General features: G+C 60.6%; 1 protein-coding gene across 1 annotated transcript in view; it reads left to right on the forward strand.

The window, feature by feature from the left end:
- The first annotated feature begins 3,055 nt into the window (after positions 1-3,055).
- Positions 3,056-16,823, forward strand: part of NOL4L (nucleolar protein 4 like) — a 128,008-nt gene continuing 114,240 nt past the window's right edge. Inside the window, exon 1 of the mRNA XM_004442479.3 lies at positions 3,056-3,706. Within this exon, the coding sequence (XP_004442536.1) occupies positions 3,386-3,706 (321 nt within the window). The 5' untranslated portion in view covers positions 3,056-3,385. The remainder of the gene's footprint in view (positions 3,707-16,823) is intronic.

Consider the following 16,823-nt stretch of genomic DNA (forward strand, 5'->3'; position numbering starts at 1 on the left):
CAAGAGGCTGTGCTGCACCTAGCGTAGTGAGCTGACACACGGGAGGAGAAACCAAGGCCTCTGACCTCCAAGCCCCTTGACCATACACCTCTAGGCCACTGTAGCTGCCCTCCACTCCTCACTTCCTCTCTACTCCTCAGTCTCTCCCCTCTTTAAAACTCATCACATTTAGAATGCCATCCAAAGTTTCTCCCACGGTCTCCTGCCTTCCACCCCCTCCTCACTCAATTCACTGTAGCCACAATGGCCTCCTTTCAGCTTCTGGAAAATGCCAATCTCTTTCCCACCTCAGGGCCTTTGCACACGCGGTTCCTTGAGCCTGGAATGCTCTTCCCTCAGAACAGAGCATGGCTGGCTCCTTGTCATTTAAGTCACTGCTCAAATCTACCTCCTCAGAGGGGTCTTTCCTGATCCCCCTCAGAAAACCTGTCCCTCCCATCCATTTTCACAGCTCCCCATTTCCATCATGCCCTTTCCCCAAGCCTATAATTACTTATAGTTGGTTTGTTCAATGGCCTTCTTCCCCACCCATCAGTGAGCTTCAAGGGGGAAGCTCATATAGCTTGGGGATCCCATAGCTATATCCCCAGCACCTGGCACATAATAGCTGCTCAAGAAATGTTTGTTGAATGAATGAAACACGAAAACTATCAACAATGCTCATCTTCCTCCTTGAAAACTTTGCAGCCTCCAGGAAGGAGAAAATGGCATTTATCAGGCACCTGTTATATGCCAGGCTCTCTCACATATGTTATTCTGCTGAACCTTTACATCCATGACAGTCTGTCCGTTATACAGATGATGAAGTTGGGGTTCAGTGACCTGCCTGAGGTCACCCAGCAAAAGTGGACTGATGGGTTCATTCCCTTGGGAAGCAGCCACCTGGGACCTGTGGGCATGAAGAATGCCATGGCAAATGGTGGTTAGGATTCAATCTCAAGTCTGTTTGACTCTACCCAAAGCCTATGTTCTTTTCACTACTATACTACACCTTCTGCCGCACTAGAACTCAGCCCAAGATTGACAGTCAGGTTTTTAGGTTCTGAAAGGCAGGCAAAGACCCAGATTGCATGGAGAGGTGGTCTGGCTTAGTGGTTATTGAAGCGAGTCTTGGAACTGGACATATAGACCCGGGGTCAAACAGAGGCCCCACCACCTAGGCACCAGGGCACCCTTGCTGCAAGTGATCATTAGCATGACTGGGAGAGAGCACCTCTGTTCTCAGGAAGGGGGTCAGCTGTGGGGGTAAGTGGCAAGGGGAGTATTGGAAAAGTCAGGACATGGGCTTCCAAATCATGCAGAAGCTCCTGCACCCCTGGGGCTGGGCGGCCTTTGAGTAGTGCCTTGTCCTCTCTGAGCCCCAGTGATCATCTCTGAAAAATGGGCATGCCAGCGTGGAACTGAAAAGAGCTCTTAGGAAGATAAAGAGGAAAAATGACTGCGGAGTTGTTGGTGTATATAAAGTAACACGGAAATGTAAATTATCTAAAAATAAATCTCTTATGTGAAATGCAGAGAGAGGTTGGGACTTGGAAGACCTCTTGGGTTCTTTCAGCATTTGTTGGCACCTACTGTGTGCCAGGTGCTGTGCTAGGGCCGGGATGTAGGGATGAGTCAGATGTGGTCCCCGAGCATCTGGAGCTCCCTGTCTGCTGGGGGAGCCTGGCACACACAGTGTGGGGATCCATCCCAGGCAAGGCAAGGGGAGACTTCCAGTGTGATGTGGTAGCAGGAGCTAGACAGACCTCAGCTGAAGTCCTCCCCTCCTCCCTACATGACCTTGAGCAGGTCAGCCCACGTCTCCAAGCCGCAGGCCTTCATCTGTTAAATGGGCCAGTCCCCTCTGCCTCTTGGAGTTGCCAGGACATGGTGCACGGTGGTATGAGGGTGGGAGACCTTGGGAGGGGGGTAGCCAGTAGTTTCTGGGCAGGAAATGGTCCTGCACTGGCCAAAATCTGGGCCTCAGGCGTGGGTGGTGACTTGCCTGCAGGAGCAGCCTGGGGGTGTTGGGGACAGACCCTAGGGAACAAGAGGGAGAGGAGCACAGCAATGCCTCAGGACCTGTTAAGAAAGGAGGGCATAAAATCCTGGGGAACTGGCCTGTGCCTTTATTTATGTGAGTAATTTCATGAAGGGGGAGGGGGCCGGCTCTACCCAAGGTCAGTCCTGTCCAGGGAGGAGGGAGATGGCAGGGCCACCTGAGTTTACTAGCAGAGATTCTAGGCCAAGGTGCACCCACGAAGGCAGGGCATCTGGGGATGAATTTGTGGGTGTGTTGAGCGTGGCCTGATGCCTTGGTGGGGTTGGCCTGAGTGAGGCCACAGGCCACCGTTGGCGACTTCCCTGGGGCCTGGGGCTGTCCCAGAGCAGTGGGGCTGGCAGAAGCAAGGCCGGCCAAACTTCGGGGAATTCGGGGTGAGGCAAGAGTGGAGGAAGTTTGGGGGCCCCGGAGGATGGCGGTTTGGGGTTCCCCAGGGGAACACTGCTCTTCTGGCACCGGGCCCGCACCGGAGAGGTCAGGCCAGTTGCCGGAGGGAAGGGGCCCTGCCCTGTACTGCCTGCACCGGGCTAAAAACGGGCGGGGCTGCCGGGGAGTCAGGGACGCTTGTGGCCGGGTGGGTCTGCGCCTTGCTCCCTGCGAGACAGCCGAGTCCCGGCGGAGCGCGGCCTGCGAGGCTGGGGGCCAGGCCCGGCCAGAGGGAACTCGGTCCCTGGGCTGGGCACTGTGCGCCTGCGGCTCCTGCCCGTCCGGCGTCTGCGGGCGCGGCGGCCCCCGCGCTCCCAGGGGCCGGGCCGGGGCGGGGGCTGGGCCCTGCGGGCGGGCGCGGGAGGGGGGGGCGGCGGCGAAGGCTGCGACGCTCTAACAGGTGGGATCCCGCGGCGTGGTGGAGGCGGGCGCGGGAGGAGGAGGAGGAGGAAGAGCAGTGGCAGCGGGAGCCTGAGCAGGAGCAGGATGAGCCGCGCGAGCTGACAGCCGCCGCCGTCGCCCGCGCCCAGGCTCGGTCTCGCTCCCCGCGCCCGGGGCCGCTCCCCGCCTCCCGCCTCCCCCGGCCGCCCGCGGGGCGGCCCGCCCCCTCTGCACCTCCGGGCCCGGAGCTGCCTCCATCGCTCCTGCATCCCGGCCGGGGGGAGGAGGAGGCGGAGCAGGAGGCGAGCCGGAGCCGCCGCCGCCAACGCCGCCGCCGCCGCCGCCCGAGCAGGACAGAGCGCGCCGCAGCCCCGCGCGTCCGGCCGCCGCCCGTGCCCATCAAGCAGCCGCGCCGGAGCCACACCGTGGGACAGCCCGGGCCGCGGCGCGCCCCGGCCCGGCCCAGCCCAGCCCAGTCCCGGCACCGGGCGGCCCGGCGGCCGGCCCGCCCCCGAGGGCGCCGGGCGCGGCGGGAGGATGCCGAAGCCGACGCTGCTGCTGCGCGGGGGCTGGGAGCGCGAGCGCAGCCCCGGGGACTCGGAGCTGGGCCGCCAGTTCCGGGACTGGTGCCTGCGCACCTACGGCGACTCGGCCAAAACCAAGACGGTGACACGCAGCAAATACCAGCGGATCGCCGAGGTCCTGCAGGGCGGCGGCGGGACCGGCGCGGGCAGCGGCCCGGCGGCCGGCGAGAAAGGCAAGTTCCAGTTCTGGGTGCGCTCCAAGGGCTTCCGCCTGGGCAGCGGCCGGGAACCCAAGATGGGCCAAGTGGTGTATGTGCCGGTCAAGACGGGCTCGGTGAGTGCGCGCGCGGCGGCCGCGGGCCGGTCCCGCCGCGGGGCTCGGGGCGGGCGGGGGCGGGGTGGGGGTGTGGATGTGTGTCCGAACGTGTGTCCCTGAGGTTGTCCGTGGGTCTGGCCCGCCCGAGGCGCACGCGTCTCTGCTCACCCGCCCGCCCCGGCCCGCCCGGGCAGCGCTCCGGGTTTGGGGCGTCCCTGCCCCCCTCTGCGCCGCTGCCCGGGCCGTGGTCGTGCCGGGCGGGCTGTCCCGGGCTGCTCACCCCAGCATGTTCCGTCCTCCCGTCCCCTCCCCCAGCCAGCAGGCGGCTGCTCCGAAGCCTGAGCCTCCCCCCCACCCCGCCCGCCCCGGGGCTGCCTGTCCCGGGCGCCTCGCGCTCCCGCCCCCGGGCCGGCTGGGCGGTGTGTGTGTCTGTGTGGAGGGTGGTGCCGCGGGAGGGGGGGCAGGGGCAGCCACGGGACGGGGAGTCCACTGGGCTTCCCAGCGCCAGGGGAGGGGGCCCGCCCGGGCACTGTCTCCCCGACCCCACCCGGGGCTGGCCCGGGGAGGGGCAGCCGGAGCCGCAGCCTGGCGCAGGAGCAGCCTCCCGCGGGTGGGTGGGGCGCCCCCTCCGCCCCCCTGGCCCCTAGCTCCCCCCGCCCCGGGACGGGGGCGGCCTGACCTATCCATCCCCTCCCCGCCCCCGTCCCCGGGGCCGGCGCGGTCCGGGCGGGGTGGCGTGGGGGAGGGGGCGGGGAACCGCAGCCGCCGAGAGGGAGGAGGCGGGCGGCCGGGCGAGGGCGTCCCCTCCGGCCCGGGGCGCCCTGGAGAGGGCGTGCGGCGCGGGCCCCGCGGCTCCCCCGCCGGGACCTCATTGTTCTGCAGCGGGTGGGGGCTGGGGGGGCGGCTGCTCCCGGGGCGCTGCTGAGCTTTGAACTTTCCGTCGCAGAGACCCTCCATTAGTGCGTTCAGCCCCCGGCCCGGCCGGGCCGGGCCGGCGTCTCTCCCTGCCCCCCTCGCTCCCTCCCCGGCCTCGCCCGGCCCGAGCGAGCGAGCGGGGCCGCCCCGCGCCGGCCTCCCTCCCTCCCTCGCTCCCCCGCTCCCCCCTCCGTGCTCCTCCCCCGTCCGGCCCGCCCGCCCCGCGCTCAGCCCCGTCCCCGGCCGGAGCGGGCTCTTCACACACAATTGATTCGGTCGTTACGAAAAGTGCACTTGTCCCCTCCCCCTCCCCCTCCGGCGGCCGCCCGGGCCCGGCCCGCGGGGTGAGGGGGCCGCCGGGGAGGGAGGCGGGAGCCAGGGAGCGGATCCGGAGGCGCCTCCCCCCGCGCCCAGGGGACGGGGCTGCAGGCCGCGGGGAGTGGGGAGCCGCGAGCGCGGAGGGCGGGCGGCCCATCTGCGAGGAGCGCTGATAACCGCGCCGCTGCCGCTGCGGCCGCCAGCAGCCCATCTGCGCCGCTGCCGCCTCCGGCCGGACCGAAGCAGGGGGCCGGGCGGAGGGGCGCGCTGGGGCCGCATTCCCGGAGGGGGCGCCGGGGCAGGGTTCCACCCGCGCCTCGATCAGTGCTCTCCTCCGAACCCCGGGAGCCTGGGTCATTGTCCCCTCCCCCGATCGAGTCAGGGACCCCTCCCCCAGCCTAAATCAGTGCCCACTTTCCCACACGGGGAGTACGGGTCATTGCCTCTCCCCTGCCTAGGTGTGCCCTCCCCACCTTGCCAGTCCGGGACCTTGTTCGGTTCTCCCCCATCTTGGACTAGTGTCCGCGGTGGAAGTGTGGTTTTTCGAGGTCAGTGACCCACCAGATGTTTGGCTGGGTTTGTGCCCCTTACCCCAGGTCAGTGCTCTCAGCCATCCAGGCTTCCCAGGTCAGTTAGTACCCCCCACTCCCACCCCATCCTGGTTGTCCCTCCCCAGGGAGCTGGGGGTCTTGACCCAACCACCTTCTTAGACTGAGATGGGAGCCCCCACTCCACCCATTCCTGGAGTTCGGGGGCAGGTGACCCTCAGACATGGCAGCTGGTTTACTGGTTATCTGTGTGGGTTGATTTATCCCCCAGGGGTGGGCATCATGGGGCAGTCCCCCTTCCCCTGAGCCACACAGCTGTCAGGGCGGAGCAAGCGCACACGTCCATCCAGGCCACATGCAGAATGGGTGCCCGGCCTGGGCTCCAGGTCCTGCCAGCCCAGCCGGGTTCTTCAGACCTTTCCTGAGGCCCATGCTGACCTGCCTTGCCTGTCAGCAGGGGCCTCACCAGCCTCCACCCTGGCTCTCAGGCTAATAATAAGCCCTTCCCAAGGGACCACCTGCCTGGGAGGCAGAGAAGGGGGACCCAGGCCTCCCTGCCCAGGCTGCCAGGAGGACAACAAACACAACAGACGTGCCCTCCTGCGACAGCCCGCCCCTCGAGCTCCCCACACCCGCCTGCCTGGCCTGCTGGTCCCCAGAGAGCCCGTTAGTTACCTGCCACTCGCCCAGCCAACCGGAGCCAGCCGCGGGAGATGCCCCTAGTCCTGCCACCCCCATCTGCACACACATTCCTGGGACTCAGTTATTATTTTTACATTTCCATTTTCCTTTCACTGATCTAAGAGGAACAATTCCTGCTGGGAATTCTGGGGCAGCCGTGGCATCTTCCTGGGAGGGGCTGAATGGGACCTCCTTTGAAAGGTGCAAAGCACGTCCCCTACCTTTACTGGCCTACACACACACAGACACACACAGACACACACACATGCACACAATTAAAGTTATCTTTGCGTCTGGTGGCAGTTGGGAGAGATCCCATAGTTTTGTCCTGGGTGGGTTTTCGTGAAGGTCATTGGGCCATAAACCTTTGTCCGACGCATTTATTTAGCACCCACATGCTTTGTGGAGACGCTGGGGCATTGGGGTGGGTGGGACTCTGTGCCTGCTCCTTGGGGCACCCAGCTGTTAGGGGAGGTGGGCATAGCTGAGGATATGATCTGGAAGCCCATGGAGGCTCCAAGGGAAGGCAGGCAGGCAGAACGACTTTGGGGAAGAGGGTCTGTGGGAGTTGGGTCATCCAGCAGCCGAACAAAGGTCCCCGCGTGGGCTCAGGTCCCAAGGGTGGCCGTGGTGTGTCATTTCTCATGGTTCCATGTTGCTCTCCGGCTGGCCCCTCTCTGGGCCCCCTTTCCTCCTCCCACAGCCATATGCGGGGCTGTGGTCGGGGCCCTTCCCAGGTCCTGGCCGGCCGCGGGTCGATGATCTGACACCACTTGTCCCGTCCCATCTGGCCCTGAGCTTTTCTGGGTGTGTGTGACAAAGGCTTAATCTGTCCGGACGGGCCCAGGGCGGAGAGGAGGGCGAGGGGAATTACACTCTGCCAGGGCCTCCTGCAGCTGGGGCCTGGGTGGAGGGCGGGGCGGGGCGGGGGTCGGGCAGGAGCCAGCCTGGGCGCTGGGGGGAGGCAAGTTGGTCTTCAGTTTGCAGGTTGTCACAGGAAATAGAAGTGGAGGCGGAGGGCTGAGGGCTGAGGGAGGAGGGCGGAGTCCGCCACCAGCGGGCACAGGCGCTCATGGGGATAAGATCTTTTTATGACAAGAGCCAGCCAGGGCCTCCTGACTGGGCAAAGCCTGGTTAGGATGTATTATTTCTTGCATTTGGCCTGCTCTGGCCTCCGAGGGCTGCCAAGCAGGGGGAAGCGAACCCCTTGGAGACAAGACCCTCCGATTCCGTTCCAGCATTGGCCGAAAAGTGAACCAACCCCTTTCCTTTTCCTCTGGTCTCTCAGAGTGGGGCTGTCCCTGCGGCCTACAAGGGTCGCAGGTTATGTTTGGGGCAAGCCTGGGGCCATCTCTGGGCCTCTCCTGGGACCAGAGAGCCCCAAGGCGCCTTGGAGATAGCTGTTCTCAGCCCAACTCTACCATCTTCCAGATGGGAAAACTGAGGCCTCCAGAGAGGAAGTTTCCATTGGTGGGGAGCCAGGACTGGAACACAGATCCCCCTGCTCCACTGTGGCTTCTCCGTTGGCCCACCCCGTGCCAGGATCCCCCCGTTAGCACCCCATTCCCTCAGGGGAAGTGCCAGATTGCCAAACTCCACTCTCAACACCAGGCTTTTGCGAGCTGGACCCCAGGTGTTCCGCTGGCCAAATTGACTAATGGTGGTCTTTTCCCAGTTTGCAGACAACGTTCATTTAGCAGAGAGCATTTTCACAGTCTCCAGTCTCCCCAGAGCTTTTGTGCAAACCTTTGGCACCTGCGGCCACTGGTCTGGGCGGGAAATGGCCTCTGACTTAGCACAGTGTAATATATGCTGTGACCTTCAGTTGAGTACCTCGATATTTCTTGCTTTTCTCCAAATCGTCACCACAGTGGGTCACCCTACTGTGTGCCTGTCACTGTGCCGAGGCGCCGATACACATTAATTTGTCGAATCCTCACAGCAGCCCAGAGGTCAGTGCTGTTATTACTGTTATCCTTCAGATGAGTAAACTGAGGCTTAGGGAGGTTCAGAACTTCCCTGAGGCTGCCCGCTGAGGGGCAGCCCTGAGCTTGGTGACTGCCTGTACACACCTCCATTCTGACCCAGTTTGAAAGCATAGGTCTTTTATGACAAGCTTTCAGTCCATTGCACCTTAGTCTGAATTAGTTTAGAAGCATCCCCCTGGTCAAGATATCTGTAATCGCTGGCTGGTGCTTGAGGCAGGATTGGCTCCGTGTAAGGTGTCTGGGGACCTTCTTCGGGCTCACTAGGACACGTATGGGGTGAGGAGAAGGGAGGAGGCCTCTGTTGTCTTGGGTCCTGGGGGACTTTCACAGAGAAGGCTGACAGTGATGTCTGGCACAGGCCCCATTTAGAGCTCTCGTAAGTGGCAGAAGTGGGCTATTTTGTTGATTAAGCCTCGGTGATTCGGGTGAATGTGGTCTCAGGGACTCGAGGGGGCTGTGATCCTGGAGGATCAGGCTCTGCCTTCCCAGGGCCACCCCTCACTCTCTGCTGGGGGGTAGGGATAGCCTGCCCCCTTCCTCCTTGGCTGAGACCTGACATGAACATCCTCTCCTCCGTGGCCTCTACAGGCTGCCCTCCCGTCCCCCAGTGTGTGGGAGTCAGGAGGCCCATCTGGGACTCTAAAAATGCTACTGGGAAGACTGGGGAGTAGGGAGCCTATGGCTGGGGCTGCCCAGGGACAAAGGTCAGGGGCCTGACCCAGCCTCAGGCAAACCTGGGCTTCTCCAAGTCAGCTCTTACCTCGGAGGCTGTGGGATTGATTGAGTACTATGCACATGCGCGTGGGCTCGTGGGGCAGACCATGTGTGTGCACATGGAGGCTGTGTGCATGTGTGTGTGTGCAGAAGTGTGACTGTGCGGGCATGAATGTGCATTGCAGGCTGGGGGTGCTTGTGTGCGCAGGGCAGTGTGTGTGTGAGTGTGTGTGTGTGTGTGTATAAGTGGAGGGGAGACTGCATGCTTGTGTATGTGTGTGAGTGTGAGCGTCTGTGTTGGCAGATGTGCAAGCACCTGGGGTGTGGGCATTGGCGGACCACAAGTGTGACTGTGTGTGCATACGCACATGTTCGGGATCCCGTTGAAAAAACGCCGTCAGTCTGGCAGGGCGGTGCCGACAGCGATGTCCTTCCTCATAACTGAGTCAACCCGAGCTGCTGCCCTGGCCCCTGCTGCCTGTGGGGTCTCAGCAGCTGCTGAGGCCAAGTGTGAGGGAGGGAATGGACATAAGGCGTGGTACCATGTCCCTGTCCCTATGACAGTGGCCAAGGTGCCTCCCTGTTTCCAGCCTTGCTCTTCCTCCCGGACTCCCTGCCCTATAAGCGCAGCAGGACAAAGCTTGGGACCTTTGCCATGGTGGCACTTACTGAGCCCAGTGCCAAGCACCACGGAGGGGCAGAGTGGGTCCTTCTGGGAAAGAGGGCTCTGAACTTGAAGCGAGGGGACCAGAACGGATGGGAGCCCAACTCAGCCACTTCCCTGCCATGTCACCTCAGGCTAGTACCCTGCCTGACCTCTCCGAGTTGCAGTTTCCTTGTCTGGAAAATGGGCTCCAAAGCCCCACTTCCAGGAGGCTTGGCAAACTGGAAAAGCCTCTGCTGTCATTTGAGGAGGTCACTCTTTGTGTCAAAGCCACACCTGGACCCTGGACCCCAAAGGAGGAGAGGGAGCAGAAGGAAGCCAGGTGAGGGCCCGCCGAGGCTGGCAGCTTATTAGAACAAGGACTCCTGAGTCCACTTGCTGCTCCTGGCCTACCCTCATGTAGGGGGAGGGGACGGGCCTGGGAGTTCAAGCACAGGGCACTGGGTTCAAACCCCAGCTCTGCCCTTTCACCAGTTTGGCCTTATTTTTCTCATCTGTAAAATGGAGCTGATGACCTGTCTCCCTCCTAGGACTGGTATGGTGATTAATGCATAACGCATGTGAAGCCTGAAGAGTGTAGTAAGTCTTAGGAAGTATTAGCTGCTATGCGATCTCGCTGAGCCTGTTTTCTCACCCGGAAAATGGGATGGTGGTGAAAGATATCATGGATATTAAATGAGACAGTGGAAATAAAGCACCAGCCAAGTCCCTGGCACATAGTAGGTGGGCAGCAGCAATGAGTTCCCTAGAGATTGTGTCTGAGTCATTTTTGTGTCTCCGGTGCACAGAACACCAGGAGAGTCTTGGTGAGGGGCGTAGGTGTGGCACGAGTGCACACAACTGCGGACGTGAAGGCTCAGGTCTCTCTCTGCCTGGCTGGTTCCTACCTTGCTCTGAGCCTCAGTTTCCCTAGTCATTGCACAGGGAAGGCTCCTGTGGTCACTGCTGCCTCTGAATTCCTTCCTGGTGCTGGGGGTGCCAGATTCCAGAGGTCAGGGAAGGGTGCTGGAGGGGTGAGGGTGGGGGCTTCACCAAGGCCTGTAGGCACTCTCCAGGGAGAAAGATAGAAGGACGAGCCTCCCGGAGGCCTCTCCCCACTGCCCCCACCCCCAGCCCACCCCAGTCCCTGGCCAGGAACCTAAGTTCTGGCTCCAGGATCTTACAGAGAACACAGTGGGGCTGGTGAATGGCTTCCCTCGAGCAGGGGTCTGAGCACGCCCCCCATGTTTTCAAGCCTCTGCCATGTGCCAGACTCTTTATTTCATTTAATTGCCACTGGGTTCTATGAGGTAGATGAGAACTTCACATCAGAGAGGCCAGGGAACCTCCCCAAATCCCACAGTGAGCAAGTGGCAGGGCTTGGGTTCCATGGCTGGCTGTCCCTCTAAGCCCCGGGGTGTGGAGGCACGGGTGCACAGTGCCCAGCTCTCCCCACCTCCCCACTCCAGGCTCATGGTGCCCCCTCATCTGAGGGTGCTCCACAAAAGCTTCCCAGAGCTCAGGCAGCCCTGCCACCTGCCCAGACCCAGCTTGGCGGGAGACAGATGCCACCCCCCTCCCTTGCCACCCCCTTCCTGGCAGGCTGCAAGGGTGGGACAGAGCAGTTGGGGGGCTGGGCCTGTCCTCTCCCTGCAAGGTCATCGACTCCCTCAGCGTCCAGTCCTCTTGGCCACCCTGGGACGTGGGGCTTCTCAGCTGCAGATGGGGAAACTAAGGCTGAAAGTGGTGGGAGCTCGCCCAAATTCCCACAGAGCACCAGAGCTGAGTGCAAGTTGCCTGGTCCCAAAGCCTGCGGTCATTCATTCATCCACTCGCTCCCTCCTGTGCTCCTTCCACTGTCCTCCCAGTCACAGCAGTTCTGTCCTGTTGCTCAGGCCACACCTGGGCATCATTTTTGCCTCCATTTTCCTGTCGCCCATTCCTCCCCATCCAACCCGTTTCAAATCCTGTTGATTCTACCTTCAAAATACCTCTCAGATTTTCTCTTCTCACCACCTCCACTGCCTCAGCCTCGTCCAAGCCCAGAGATGCATCAGCCCCCCGCTGGGCTCCCTGTGTCCACTCCGGCCACCCTGGAATCCCCTCTGGCTCACACAGCCAGAACTTGCAAAAAGCAAGTCAGATTCTCTCCCTCCTCTGCTCAGAACCCTCCACGACTCCTGTCTCACTCAAAGCAAGAGCCGGAATCTTTCCTGAAGCCTACAAGGCTCTGCACAATCGGCTCCGGCTGCCTACTGCCCTCACCTCCCTCCACTCTGCTCTTGCTCATTCAGTCTCAGCTATACTGGCCTCTTTGCTATTCCAAAAACCACCAAACACAATCCTGCCCCAGGGCCCTTGCGCTGGCTGTTCCCCAGCCTGGAATACTCTTCCCCCAGATCTCTACATGACTGGCTCCCCTTCTCTTTCGAGTCTTTGTGCAAATGTCACCTCCTCTGAGAGGCCCTCCCTGATCACCCAGTCAGGACCACCTTAGGTCCCTTGGACCCTCTCGTGCCCCGCTTTCTTTCCTTCTTTATTTGTCTCTATAGCCCTTATCACCCCCTGACATTGTACATATATTTTACTAGTTTATATATTTAGTATCTGTCTCCCCACAAGGCTGTGAGCTCTGCCAGGGCAGACCAGTCTGTTTTGTTCACTGCTGTATCCCCAGGGCCTGGAATAGCCTCTGTCCCTAAGGGTCTTCCCACTGTGGGGCCAGCAGATGCCTCAGAGCGAGAGTCTGAGAACTGCCCATCCAGTTCTGCACTCACGGGGCCTCAGGAGCCCCGAGGCCCAGACCCATCTTCCTGCTTGAGGTGTCCGTGGAGTCCTCAGGGAGGTGACATTTGAGTTGGGCCTTGAGGGCCAAAACAAATTTTTCAGCCAGAGCAGAACACAGGGACGCTCATTCCCGGGGGTGGGAATGTGAGCAACGGCTTGGGCTGGGTTAGCACGGGCTGTCACAATGGCGATGGGGCCACTTTCCCAGAGAAGCGTGTTCTGCAGAACATTTCAAACGGAGTGGGGCTGGGTAAATGGTCAAATCAGCTTGAGGACCACTCTGGGGTCCTGAGGGGGTGAGCTGGTGAAATTGGTCGGGGCAGGTGGAAGAGAAGGATCTGGAAAGCCACTCACAGGAGCTAGTGCGTCACCATTAGGAAAACAAGGAGTTTGCAGGAGGGTTTTTAAGTAGAGGGGAGATAAGGTGAGATTTGGATTTTAGAAGGAAACTGCGGAACGCCGTGGCGAGAGGGAGATGTGTTCCGGAGAAGGGAGAATAGGAGCTGGGAAAGAGTGGGGTGTGGAGATAGAGGACCCGCCCGGGATGAAGAGGAGGGGCTGGTTCCCTCACAGGACAAGAGGTTGAGTGGCAGGGACCGGATGACATGGGAGGGGGGGCGAGGGAGGCTCAAAGGCCATGGTTGACCTAGTATTCTTGGGTGGAAAGAGGGGCCTTTAGGAAACCAGGAATGTAGGCAGGCGCGTAGATCTGGAGTGAAGGCCCAGGGGCAGGGTCCAGTGGGCGGAATCTGAGAGCCGTCCTCAAGGCTGGTGGCATGTGGCAGTGGGAGGCCATGCAGGAGACGTGGTGACTCAGGGCTCAGTGGGGCCAGCTCGGGAGTCACTGTGTCCACGGGGCCCCTTCCCAGCGAGGAACCTTCCCCGCCCCGGCTGGGACCCGGCGCAGGCTCCTGGGAGGCCTAAGCTTGGGTGGATGACTCATCGTTTTCTCGGCATCCTGGGGCTGAGGAAATGTTCAGGGAGACATGGGGCCCTTCCCTTGGCAGGCCAGGCCCTGACTGGATGCTGGCAGGTCGAGAAAGACGCATGCAGGCCTCGGGCCTTGTCTGCGAGCATCCTGAGGGTGTGTCTCTGAAAGCCCCTGGCTTCCACAGTCTTCCATAGTCCTCAGCCGCCCTGGGAGGCCATTATGACCCCATTCTACAGGTTAGCAAACCAAGGCTCAGCCTCTGCTGGGCACCCGGCAAAGTAACCACTTGGTGCTTCAGTTTCTTCATCTGAAAGATGGGTCTGACGGTTGTCTCGCCCCCACAGGGTTGTTGGGAAAACCAAGGAGAGAATCGTGTAAAATCCTGCAATAGCGGGACGGTCATTTTCGTGGGGATGTGGAGGGGTCTGCCCAGGCCACAGGGGCTCTCCTGGATAGGACAACCCTAGGGGAGGCCAAGAGTCACGTGGCCAACAGCAGACCTGCATTTGGACCCCAGCTCTGCCACCGGCTTCTGGTTCTGGGCAAATGGCTTGCCTGCTCTGATCCCCTGACCCCTTGTCTATAGGAGAGTGAAAACCCACACCCTGGGGGGAAGGTGACATAAAACCAAGCCTGACAGGCAGGCCACAGAGTAGGGGCTGCTGCTCCACCTCAGGGTCCCTCAGAGGACCTCCCCCTCCCCAGTGTGAAGATCCCAAAATCTGACAGCTTTTAGCCCCCCAGGGGTGGTTAGGAGGCTTTGGAAAGGAAAGGAGGTTAGGAAAGCCTGGGCACAGGGGGAGAGCGGTAGGGAGGCAGCTCAGAGAGTTCAGGCTGGGAAGCTCCATGGGGGACAGCGCCTGTCTGGGACATCTGGAGGCCGGGACAGGAGCAGACTGGGGGCAGAGGGTTTTATGTTGAATGTGAGGCCCCTGCAGGTCAGCAGAGGGGTAGGGAGTGTGGAGGCAGGGGCTGGGTCCAGGCTCTGCCATTTACTGCTGTGCAATCTTGGGCAAGTCACTTCTCCTCTCTGAGCCTCAGTTTCCTCATCTGTAACATGGGGTGATAATAGCTGTGGCTTCACTTATATCCCCCTTCTATGCTGTATTCTATACCGTACACTATATTCCATAGCACAGAAGCATCCATACCAGTGTGTGGACATAGTCAAGCCCTCAATAAAAGGGAGCTATAATTAGGATTTTGACTGTGATCCAATCAATAACCCTAGAAGCTGTGACCAGGCCATGTGGAACAGGGCTGCTGAGTTGGGCTTTGGAGCTCAGACCGGCCCCAGGTTTGAATTGAGCTCTGCTACTCACTAGCTGCAAGACCTTGAAACAAGTTGCTGCCCCTCTCTGAACCTCAGTTTCCTCTTCTGTAAAGTGGGCCCAAGAGTATTACCCATCTCACAGGGTTGCTGTGGGGAGGTGCAGAGAGACTCCATGTCAAGTGGTCAGCACAGGAAACAGGAGCTTTTCTCCCCTTGCGCCTGTGTTGTGGCGGTGGCAGTTAGACCCGGGGATGTGGAGTTGGGGCCGGGCCCGGGGATGCTGGAGCAGAGCAGGATAGAAGGGTGGTGGACAGAAGCAGAAGAGCATGAAGCAGAGTGTGTGCAGGAAACTGCAGGGGAGGCCTTCCAAGAGGAGGGGTGGGCAGCTGGGTCTGCCCTCCAGGACTGGCAGACCACCATGCCCTGCATCTGGATGAGAGAAGGCCTGACGGAAGCCGAGCCAAAGCAGGTGGGAAGTGGAAGTCCTGTGGGTCCAGTCAAAAGCTGGCTGTCAGGGAAGGAGGGCAAGAGGGCCCATGGGCTTCACAGAGTCCAGGCTGCCCATTATGGGACTAAGAGTGGGCATGCTCCCTGGGGTAGAGAGCCCTGTGTTCAAATCCTGCCTCACAAACAAGCTGTGCAACCTTGGGCACATCTCAACCTCTCTGAGCCTCCATCTCCACATCTGTAAAATCGGGATAGTAATATCCACTACCTTTTAGGGTTGTGAGGATAATGTGAGATACATAAAGTACTCGGTAGGCGCCTGCCACTGAGCAAGAACAATGACAATCGTGATATAGCTAGTATTTGCCGAGTGCTCACAAAGTGCCAGGTGCCCTGCTAAACGCTTTGTGCACCTGACTCCGTGTGAGTGTCCGAACATGGCTACTGTTATCATCCTCATCTTGCTGATGAGGAAATTGGGGCTCAGAGAGGTTAAGTAACAAGCCTGAGGCCACACAGCTGCTAAGAGGCAGAGCAGGGACTTGAGCCCGTGCATTGGAGAAGTGTCAGAGAAGTGTCGTGTCCTCGGCTCCCTAATTCACCCATCAGACAGCAAGGCTCAGATCCTGGGATCCCCTGTGGTGTGACACAGGTGGGGACAGTGGCTCTTCCCAGGATGGGAAGACGGGTGTGAGTCTGTCTGGCAGAGTGTGCTGACCCCCGGGACACGCTTCTTAGGCGCAAACAGGATCTACTGGTAGGATTGGCCCTCAGAGGTCACCGAGGGATTCTGTGGTTCAGGGGGCCGGGTTGTGGCGTGGAGCCCACAGCCAGCCAGCCAGCCAGCTGGTCAGCCGGCGCGGTGCACCCCAGCTGAGGTGGGGAGCCTTGTGCCCACCAGCATGAGACAGGGCGTGGCCCAACACCAGGTCACAGCCAGCTGCTGGCAGCCGTGTGAGGAGACGGGTGGCCAGTGCCTGGTCCAGGCGGCACAGATGGGGGTCAGGGTGGGGAGACAGTGCCCCAAGAAGCTGGGAAGGAACTAGGGAGGCCTCTTAGGAGGAGGTGAGCCATGAAATGGGGGAGGAGGAGATAGGGCCTCCCAGGAGGCGGGAGGGGCACTATGGACAAAGGGCACACAGAGAGGTTTGTTTTCACACACACACACGCACGCTCGCACATGACAAAGCAACAACAACAAAACAGCAGCCCCCCCCCACCCCAGTTCCCCTGCCAGAGGGATCTGGTCTCTTGTGCGTCCTCCCTGACGTACTTTGCCTGGGAGCTGGGCTGCCTGGGTTTGAATTCTGAATCCGCCGTATACTCGCTGTGTGACTCGGGCAACTTACTCAACCTCTCTGTGCCTCAGTTTCTACATTTAGAAAGTGGGGGTTATGATAGTCCCTGCTTCACTGGACTGTTGCGAGAATCAGGGCTCCTAAAGCCTAGCCGAGTGCAGGGCCCACAGTGGAGTGCTCCCGGAGCACTGGCTGCCGTTCCTGTTGTTGCTGTTACTATTGTTACCGTGATGACCAGCGTGCACGGGTAGCTGTGCACACTGTGCGTGTGTTTTAAACGCTCAGCTCCCCTCCAGCTCCTGCAGCCCAGTTTTCATGGCTTCTGCCCACTTAGGCAAGAGGCAGAGGTGAGAGGTCAGCCCGCAGGGCAGCCCAGTGGCCCCGGGTCTTGAGACAGGCCTCTGGCGTGGAGGGGTTTTCTGTCATCGGCCGGGCCCCACTGCCTCATCCAGGGCTTGTGGTCTGGGGACTCAATCCCCTGCCCCTGTGCTGGGACACGAGGTGGCGGTGGGGGCAGGAGGGGTCGGGGGGCTTTGGAGGGTGACCTTGGCCAGGCCCCAGAAGATGGAGTTTTGAGGCCCTTGTCTGCCAC

Source organism: Ceratotherium simum, chromosome 21, assembly GCF_057802395.1.
Source record: "Ceratotherium simum simum isolate JZ-2026a chromosome 21, ASM5780239v1, whole genome shotgun sequence".
Lineage (NCBI taxonomy): Eukaryota > Metazoa > Chordata > Mammalia > Perissodactyla > Rhinocerotidae > Ceratotherium > Ceratotherium simum.